The following is an 8,776-nucleotide window of genomic DNA, read 5'->3' on the forward strand; positions in this document are numbered from 1 at the left end:
ACACACACACACACACACACACACACACACACACACACACACACACACACACACACACACACACACATACATAGGAACCCATACACACTCGTGCACACATACAAAAGGGATTTTGGGTGTAAATATTTTTGAGTGTAAATAATTTGTCTTCTACTGCTTTAAATCAAAGTATTTCTGTTTCAAATGGCCTTACAGCAAATTGAATGTTTATTGCTTTTTTTTGGTTTCTCTGAGAAAATAAAACAGCTAAAATATAAAGTACCAGTATAAAAATAATTTAAGTATAGATCCAAGTTGTTATTTTGTCTGATCTGTCTTTTGTTAGTCTAGTTATACTTCCAGGTGTTAAGACGGAAGATACACAAGTGCAGTAACTGCAAATAGTAAATAACCCCCAATATCTGGTTTACTGCACCTCAAGTGTTCACTTTAAAATGCTGAGAGGGGACTTGCTCCTCAAACAAGACACAAGTGTGTGCCTGAAACTACTACAAAACACATACACACGCAAGTTCTCCAGTTCTGCTGACAATGGGTTACGATGACAGAGGGTTATGAGTGACTCTGACACACTGCAGACCCCCTCCCTGCTGTACCCCTGAGAGAAACACAGGCGTCTTTGTACTCTCTCCACCATCAGTGACTATCCATCACAGACTAACCTGACAGCCCACCGGCCACCGCAGCCCTGCGCCAAGCCTCCGCTCTGTACTCTGCCTCAACCCCAAACCCGAACCCAAAGCCCCAGGACTAGACCACGAGCCCCCAGGCAGTCCTGCCAGACCGCGGCCTGGCAACCATTCCCAGAGGGTTCATCTGTCTGTACCAACAAGTCAATTCATCTTACATTGAGTGGGATACTTCTACTCACCGCTGACAGGCAAAGATTTTAAACAGCAGCAAATGTAACTTCGTTGTTAATACCCTAAGAATAAGACAATAAATACAGAATAAGTAAAGCACTGGGTATACATAAGTACTGTAGAGGCAACTTGTTAAAAAACGTCCTCGCCACTGATTGCAGATTGTATAGGGATCTGACTCATGCAGATCACCATGTCCAACTTCAACATGCGAGGCTTTTTGAAGAACGAGGCTTGTAGAAACCTTACAAGTACAGAATGAGATAACAATAGGTAGAATATAGGTAGAGAATAGTGAATTGAGACATGGAGTGACTTTTTCTTGCAAATGGCCTACAGCATAATCCCTCAAACCAGGAACCTGTAGCAGAAAACATGCTGTATATTTGTCTTGCTTGTTAGCGCTTTTAGTGTGTCTTTACATATATTTAGGTTTTCTGCGCACTGGTTTTTAATAAAGCACTAATTAAGATTACATTACAGTCAATTTAGAGTCCCATTAGGACGTGTGGAAAAAGCATTTCTCACAGCAGACTTGTACAAAAAAGACAAACTTGTAATAGCTGAAAAAGACAGGTGTTATTAATTACAAAAATTACAGCTCTGCTTCATGTAGGTGTGCTTAAACAAAATGTACCCATAATTAATGTTATTAATTACACTTGTGCTATCCCTAAATACCAACATGTCCGCCATGACACTAAGTGCTTAATGATATGTTCTTAAAACAATGTGCTGTGAGTGTGAGATAAAACAGTCCAAGATACCATTACTCTGAGTTTGTCTTGGAAGAACTGAGAAGAGAACTGCCACACAGTCCTCTCCATTCCTCTCTAGGCTGTGTTCATCTTGGTCAAATAGTCCAAACCTTACTTCCTATGTCATTCCAAAACAATTTTCCCTGACCTTGATGGAAAACGTCATTAGCTCAAGGAAAAATGTAAAGGAGAATTCATAAGGACTGTCAGTACCCAATACATACTGGAAACCCGATCACATGGACTGGGCAGCGAGTAGGATTTAGGAAAAGAAAACCGCGGTGCTAAGAGAATTTGAGTTCTGTGACTGCACTGACACTGGGCTACGTGACTATGCAGCGTTTATTGACTTGGGTCTGGCGTGGTGAAACTACAACGTATCGTTGATTTTAATGTAATTTAAATGTTGATGCTGCTGCAAGGAACTTTAGGACAGGATGATCTCCTTGTTGTGTACCCAATGCTAAAGAAGAAAAGAAAGGGAGCATTGAACTTTTCTTAAGAATTTAAAGGTTTTGACCAGCTCTGATCATGGCTGCCACTGAATACTAGGATAGGAATAGGGTTGGGTACCAAAACCCGGTTTCATTATGGAACCGGTTCCTACGCAACCAGCATCGGACCGGATTAGAACGCAAATTTTGGTTCCTCATTTTGGTTCCACTTATTGTTAACTGTATTTTCCCTCTGTCGCTCCAAAACGGACGTACAAACAGCAAAATACTTATTATATATTTAAGCACTTTAAAACATTAATATATTGTTCAATTTATGTCATTTTTAGTTGGAAAAAAAAACTTGATGTAACACTATTTACTTACAGTTTTTACTAATCTCATGATATTTTACTGCATTTTGTCAATTTTGGGACTCCACAGTTGAGAAATGCGAGAAAAGAACCCAGCCCCGTTTTAAGAATGTTGCCTTCTCGTTATGAGGAAAACACTTTTAAAAGGGAATAAGAGCCCATGGGGCAAGATATATTGTTTCAGCAAATCTCTGTTAGGAAGATGAAACTAAAGACATTCAGAGAAAGAGAAAGGACAACATGTGACAAATGTCGCCTGCTGGTTGTTGGCAGTGGTATGTACCAGACACATATGCAGTACATACGGTATTATGTTGTGTGGCAACTAATCAGATCTCCCTTTCTCCAGGAAATATTTCCTGCCAGGTATGTGTTACTGTGATAAACCTACGGTAGTGAAATAGGATGCACAGAGATGCAACACATCTCCCACTATGCCTGTTATTCCAGGCCACTTCTCTGATGACAGAAGTGTGTGTTTTGGCTGTTTGTCCATGTTAGCGGAAGCCAGTCCAAATTAGCTGGTGATCTATTATGCAAGATATGTCCTGAAAGGATTAACACCTGATGGCTAGGCTAACACTGCGACTAACTGGAAGAGGTCAGGACATGGAAGGCCATACCTCTGCGTAGTCCTTTGATTATTGTCCCTTGATTTCTGAGAGTAGTGGGAGCCTTGGTTCTCAACTTACTGTACTATGCTCTGTCCAGTCCTGCACAGACCTGTCTGAATCAGAGTCCAATATAGCTCAGAAGGTCGCTTGCATCACCCTGTGCAATCATCTTAGAAGGAAAGTCAGTAGATATGAATGCAGCTACATAAAACCAAGACCCAATAATGGCATGAGCTTTAATGTCACCCAAACTTTTCCATATTTAGTATGGCCTATCAACCTAGTTGATCACTCTGAACCTTCAGTCACAACAGAGTACAAACGTTTATCTGTGACCTAGTTTTGCGTAAACAATAATCTCCGGCCTCATTTCCTTCCGACAGGAAGGCACAACTTCTTGTCATTGCTTATCATTGGCTCCTAGTAGAAGTGACAGCTGTCTCCAGACTGTCCCTACTGCCCCCTCCTCCACCCCCATGCCAGGGGACTTTATGTATGGTGTCATGGAGGGAGACGCAAGTCTGGGATTAGCTCATTAAGACGGACGTCTTTGATCCCAGGTTATCTCTCCCATTTCCACTGCAACTTGATCATATTCCAGCTTCAAAGACACACACACGTGCTAAAAACTACACGCGCAAGCACATGCACACACACACACACACACACACACACACACACACAATCACACACACACACACACACACACACACACACATACGTCCAAAAGGGCCTTAAAGCCCTGAAGAGCAGGGCCCAACAGAGATGTGAAGTGTAGATGTGCAGCAACAGCTAAACGTCGTGTCAGGTTTCTAGGGGCTCGTGCTAAATTTAACCCTGTGATCCTGCAGCAGGCAGAGGGGTTTAAATGCCAGCCTACAGTTGCTCCACACCAGTTGTTCTCCACACATCTTCCACTCATCACAAACTAAGGCCAGGGACGAAGACAGGCATACACACACGAAACACTCCGACAGACACGCTCCAGGCGCTGGACCGAACACCACATACAGTAGAGCAGCTCCAGTGGAAGCAGGAATCTTTGTCCCCTTTCAAGCCATAACGTTGTCTAGTATGGAGCTTTTTGAGACCAACCCTTACTTCTTCCCTGACCAGCGCTTCTACGAGGGAGGGGACAGTTACTTCCCCTCTCGCCTGCCTGGGGGGTATGACCAACCTGCCTACCAGGATAGGAACTCCATGATGGGCTTCTGTGGAAGTCTGTCTGGGGGTGTTGGAGTCGGAGTGACAGGAACGGAGGATAAAGCCTCTCCGTCCAGTCTGTCACCTCACCCGGAGCCTCACTGCCCGGGTCAGTGCCTGCCCTGGGCTTGTAAGCTGTGCAAAAGGAAGACAGTTACCATGGACCGTCGGAGAGCGGCCACAATGAGGGAGAAGAGGCGTCTGAAGAAGGTAAACGAGGCCTTTGACGCTCTGAAGAGGAGCACCCTGATGAACCCAAACCAGAGGCTGCCCAAGGTGGAGATCTTGCGGAGTGCCATCCAGTATATTGAAAGACTGCAGGCCCTGGTGTCTTCCCTCAACCAGCAGGACACTGAAACGGGACAGCAGGGACTGCACTACCGACCCAACCAGGCCCAGCCCAGAGTGAGTAGGACAGAGGAGGGATGATTAACTGCAGAAGGTCACATATTCAACACTGAGATTAGAGCCAAAAAGCAAAAACTGTGAAGAAGATGTTCAGACAAAGATGAAATGCCAAGTAGAGGAAGAGATACACGACACAAAAGGCAGAAATTGGAAAAAATGGTCAGCTAAAATGTTTTGATGATGTGTGACTTTGAAGAACTGATACACCTCAAAGTCCGATTCAGAAAAGATCCCTGTGGCTAAGTTCTGAGGTTTGGTAGAATAGCTGGTTTATCCATTTGTGTATTCAGACTTAAAATGAACAGATGCACTTTCTGTCATTGTCTCACAGTTGCAAGTGTTTTGCTAATTTGAAGGTTCAAAGAGACAACAATAACCGATTGATCAGAAAAGTGCCAAAATACAGTATATCAATCCAACGACTGTCTTTGTCAAATGGTTTGATCTCCTTTACACTCAAATGTATTTTTTTGCTTGTCTTGTTGAGAAACTGTTCATCAAGTACATCACAGGATGGATTGTAGTTGGTGTGTGTGGTATTACACTGCAATGTAGTGTGCTGTGCTGGATATGCCCTGTCATAACACAGAGTGACTGACAGCAACTTCTGTGTGCACATCTCCATGGTAACAGGTGTCGTCAAGTGAGCCCAGTTCAGGCAGCACCTGCTGCAGTAGCCCAGAGTGGAGCAGCACTCCAGAGCAGTGCACACAGAGCTACAGCAGCGAGGGTGAGTATGGTTCGCACACAGTCTCATTAGACAGCAATAACAAATCTGTGCACCCTCACTCAGATACTCAATGAGTGACTGGGTCTCTTTGCAGATCTCCTGAGTGCTGCTGACTCTCCAGAGCAGGGGAACATGCATGCCCTTACCTCCATCGTGGACGGCATCACTGCAGCAGGCGGAGCTGTGGCTTTTTCTGTCGACATTCCCAAATAGACCATCCACACAGCGGACCCATATGAGCACAAAGAGCCACAGACAAAATGACAATTGGCAAAGCAGGCTGATAATCGGCCCAATTTAATTTATTTTTCAGCTCTACTGATCTATGTGTCTTATGCTAAAATTTTAATACAGTGATTTTTTGAATTGTAACTCTGCTGATCAATGGGTCTGCTAGACAAACTGAATTCCTCCTGTTCACAATGAGGCCTTATTCCCTTTATTCCCTGCCTTATCTTGTGGTCCAGGCTTTTCTGTCATAGCCTTAGTAGCTTAGTCTAACAAGAGATTCAAGGACTTTACTGCATGAACCTAACACCTAGTTACTAGATTGGATCTCTGTTAGGCTTGCCTTCAGTCTCATAAAGCCACAGAGGAACAACAAAGCCTGGTTTTCTCCTTACTTAATTTAAGTTTTCCTCTTTTCGAAACCTTTCCCTTTCATTCTATTTGTGTGTGTTTTAATGCTTAAAAAAACATGAGTTTATTTGTGGGGCCAATATGTACCATGGCAGTTTTGACCAAGATCTGCTTAATTTAAACTGGTTATGAATGCTAGTGATGTAAATACGTTCCCTTTTTCTACAGAGTGGTTTTGCCATTTTATTTTTTGCTAACTTATTTTTGACTTTTATAACTAAGATTGTTGTGTATTTGTAGATGTTCTAAAAAGTGATATTTTCTGTCCAATTCTTGCAATAAAGACCATTTTCAATACATTGGCTGTCATTGTCTTTAACTACCAATGAGAAATTTTGACTGTGATAAACTAAAAAAGAACACAACCTTTAAACCGATCTTTAAAAAACAGCTTTACTTATGTCTATATAGTGTCATAAATACAGTTCACTTTTTTGAATTGCCAAATAATAAAATCTTGATTTGTCAGCATTGTTTCACACCTGGAATAAAGACACAGTACTCATAGCTGCCACATAGCACATTACACCTTTTAGACACCTTGGAAAAACTCTAAAAAAAATAATAATTGTACACCCATCCAGCACTTTACTGGTCCATATGCTGTGTTCTCATTGGATGAAGAGTTGGTCAGCTGAGAGCACTGAGTGCTCACCGGCACGTCTCCATGGCAACTAAACGGGAAGTGACGGGACAGGATTAGAAGAGTCCGTCACACTGAGCAGTTTTACGTGTATATCATTGGCTGATGTTGAGCAGCAGTTTACAGTTTGATTTGAGAGAAAGTAAGGAATCAACAAGAGGAGCTACAGTGTTCACACTACCCATCCACAGAGAAAAGTCATGGTTACCCGGCTGGGGTTGTCCTCTCACACGCAATTTCTCTACAAGTCTCGAGCAGAGAGACTCATTTGTTCACTCACTCACACACACACTTTTTATATTAAAGGATTCTCTCTATTCTAGGCTACATAGTGTCATACTGAAGGCGAGAGAGGCGAAAAGAGGAGAGATAACAGCTACATAGTGTCAAGAGAGAAAGAGGTGGGAAAAGGAAAGAACAGGAGAAGAGGCAAAAAGAGTCTGAAGAAGTCTGAAATTGGACCCATGAACCTGTGAAGGGTCTTTGTAGAAACACACCCCCTCCTTAGTGAGACCCTCCCACTAACGATTCACACACTTACAGCATACAGCAAAAGACACACAAAGGTCCGACACAGAGATAAAGAGAAAGAAAGAGAAAGAGAGAGCGAACAGTCACTATTGAATACAGGGCATTGGGTTTCATACAGCAATTATATTGTATTCATTTCCATATATATTTCCAATATATATATATATATACTATATATATAATATTTCTATAAAAAACATAAGTCATCGATTTTATGTACAAAGACAATAAATTATTAATACCTTGCATAACCGGTAGGAGGGGCAATGTGCAGTGGGATCTGCCATTTATACAAGTATTCATCATTCCCAAGTCCAAATCAACGACTTGTCACCATTCCTTTAAATCTTTTTTTAAACTAACCAACTATTGTGTTGCCTTGGACATGATGACACTGTAAAATTGGTTTGGACTTGACCATGTTAAGAGATACGAATCAGGACAAGAACCCACAGCTGAGACCAGGGGAGCAGGAGCACAACACCACAACAACGAGGCTACTGGGAGCACTGGGGTAAACTGGGAGAGACAGGGATGAGTCTCCTTTACAGCAGCGAGCGCAGCCAATGAGCACTCTCAAGAGTTCAAAGGTCAGAGTTGGCCTCTGTATTGCACGTGTCCGAAGGAGAGATGAGAGGTGAAAGATAGGAGGTGAGGCTGGGCCACAAAGGGAAGAAGAGCACTCTCAAGTGGCATCCAGGACTCCCTCTCCAGATTTGGCATATCACTCTCAAAAGGCCGCAAGCATGTGTCCGTATAGGTAATGAGAATGCACTGGAAGAGAGAAAAAAAGGGAGGAAAGTGAGAAAATGTTATTATCATTGTACAACAATTGTGTAAATTAATAATTCCAAAAAGAAGACGCTAAAACTCAAAAAATGAAAGGCCCAAATCTGCCAGGCACACACATCATTACATTACTTTAGCCTGGTACTGTAAAGTTAGGGCCACAATCCAGCCACATGCCCCACAGCTGACCAATGCTGGTTAAAAGCGCAGTTTCAGGTATGTTTTTGTTAGCTTACCTGTTAGCATTAGCGCTCCTGTTAGTAAGCAGAGAGAAGTTAGCATGAATAGGTCCGCACGGCCGAGGGGTCCAGTCTCTGGGTTGCTGGGGGAGGAGCTTGAGCGGACGTGGCACAGACGGGTTTGGTCGTAGCAGGACAAAGAGGACATAGCATGCAGTTAGTCAGTCAGAACGGGCAGAGAGAAGCACATAGATACACACAGAAAAGTAAATAGGCTGAGGTAGAGGAGTTTGGTTACTGTTGTAACACACCTTCAGGCTGGAGCTGTTTCTTGGGCATTAAATGAGCAGAGGGCGGCATGGACATGGAAGGCATGCGAAAGCCAGCAGGCAGCGTTTCCATGGAGCCCGCCATCATGCCGAGCCCTACCCCTCCCTCACGTGCTCGAAACCTCTTGCGCCACGATGGAGAGCGTCGAAAAGACTTGTCATCCCCACTCTAGAATGACAAGGAGAAAAGCGAGGTCAGACAATGTGCACTCTAAAAACTAATTCAGGGGACCTTTAGTCATTACTTAAATATATACATTGTTGTGAAATAAAAAATCAAGT

At 43.1% G+C, this 8,776-nt stretch overlaps 3 protein-coding genes across 13 annotated transcripts in view; 2 read left to right on the forward strand and 1 right to left on the reverse strand.

The window, feature by feature from the left end:
• mdm4 (MDM4 regulator of p53) overlaps positions 1–8,776 on the forward strand; it is a 32,092-nt gene that overhangs the window by 12,917 nt on the left and 10,399 nt on the right. The window lies entirely within an intron of this gene.
• myog (myogenin) lies at positions 3,808–6,320 on the forward strand. The gene is made up of 3 exons (XM_034869406.1): positions 3,808–4,651; positions 5,288–5,384; positions 5,479–6,320. The coding sequence occupies exons 1-3, from the start codon at positions 4,118–4,120 to the stop codon at positions 5,595–5,597; spliced, it is 750 nt and encodes a 249-aa protein (XP_034725297.1). The 5' UTR covers positions 3,808–4,117; the 3' UTR covers positions 5,598–6,320.
• ppfia4 (PTPRF interacting protein alpha 4) overlaps positions 6,406–8,776 on the reverse strand; it is a 55,184-nt gene continuing 52,813 nt past the window's right edge. For 7 of the 11 annotated variants that reach the window (XM_034869373.1, XM_034869372.1, XM_034869369.1 and 4 more), the window contains 3 exons: positions 8,477–8,663; positions 8,223–8,320; positions 6,406–7,971 (listed from right to left, as the gene is read on the reverse strand). In XM_034869373.1, the coding sequence (XP_034725264.1) occupies positions 8,262–8,320; positions 8,477–8,663 (246 nt within the window). In that variant the 3' untranslated portion in view covers positions 6,406–7,971; positions 8,223–8,261. The remainder of the gene's footprint in view (positions 7,972–8,222; positions 8,321–8,476; positions 8,664–8,776) is intronic. The other 4 variants (XM_034869377.1, XM_034869376.1, XM_034869371.1 and 1 more) reach the window with 1 other exon arrangement.

Source organism: Etheostoma cragini, chromosome 4 (genome assembly GCF_013103735.1).
Source record: "Etheostoma cragini isolate CJK2018 chromosome 4, CSU_Ecrag_1.0, whole genome shotgun sequence".
Taxonomy (NCBI): domain Eukaryota; kingdom Metazoa; phylum Chordata; class Actinopteri; order Perciformes; family Percidae; genus Etheostoma; species Etheostoma cragini.

What these genes read in the sequence shown, in the direction of transcription:
- myog (XM_034869406.1), top strand. Translation starts at nt 4,118, where the DNA reads ATGGAGCTTTTTGAGACCAACCCTTACTTCTTCCCTGACCAGCGCTTC. An exon ending in CCAACCAGGCCCAGCCCAGA is followed by an intron (nt 4,652 to 5,287) that starts GTGAGTAGGACA and finishes CCATGGTAACAG; the next exon opens with GTGTCGTCAAGTGAGCCCAG. An exon ending in ACAGAGCTACAGCAGCGAGG is followed by an intron (nt 5,385 to 5,478) that starts GTGAGTATGGTT and finishes GTCTCTTTGCAG; the next exon opens with ATCTCCTGAGTGCTGCTGAC.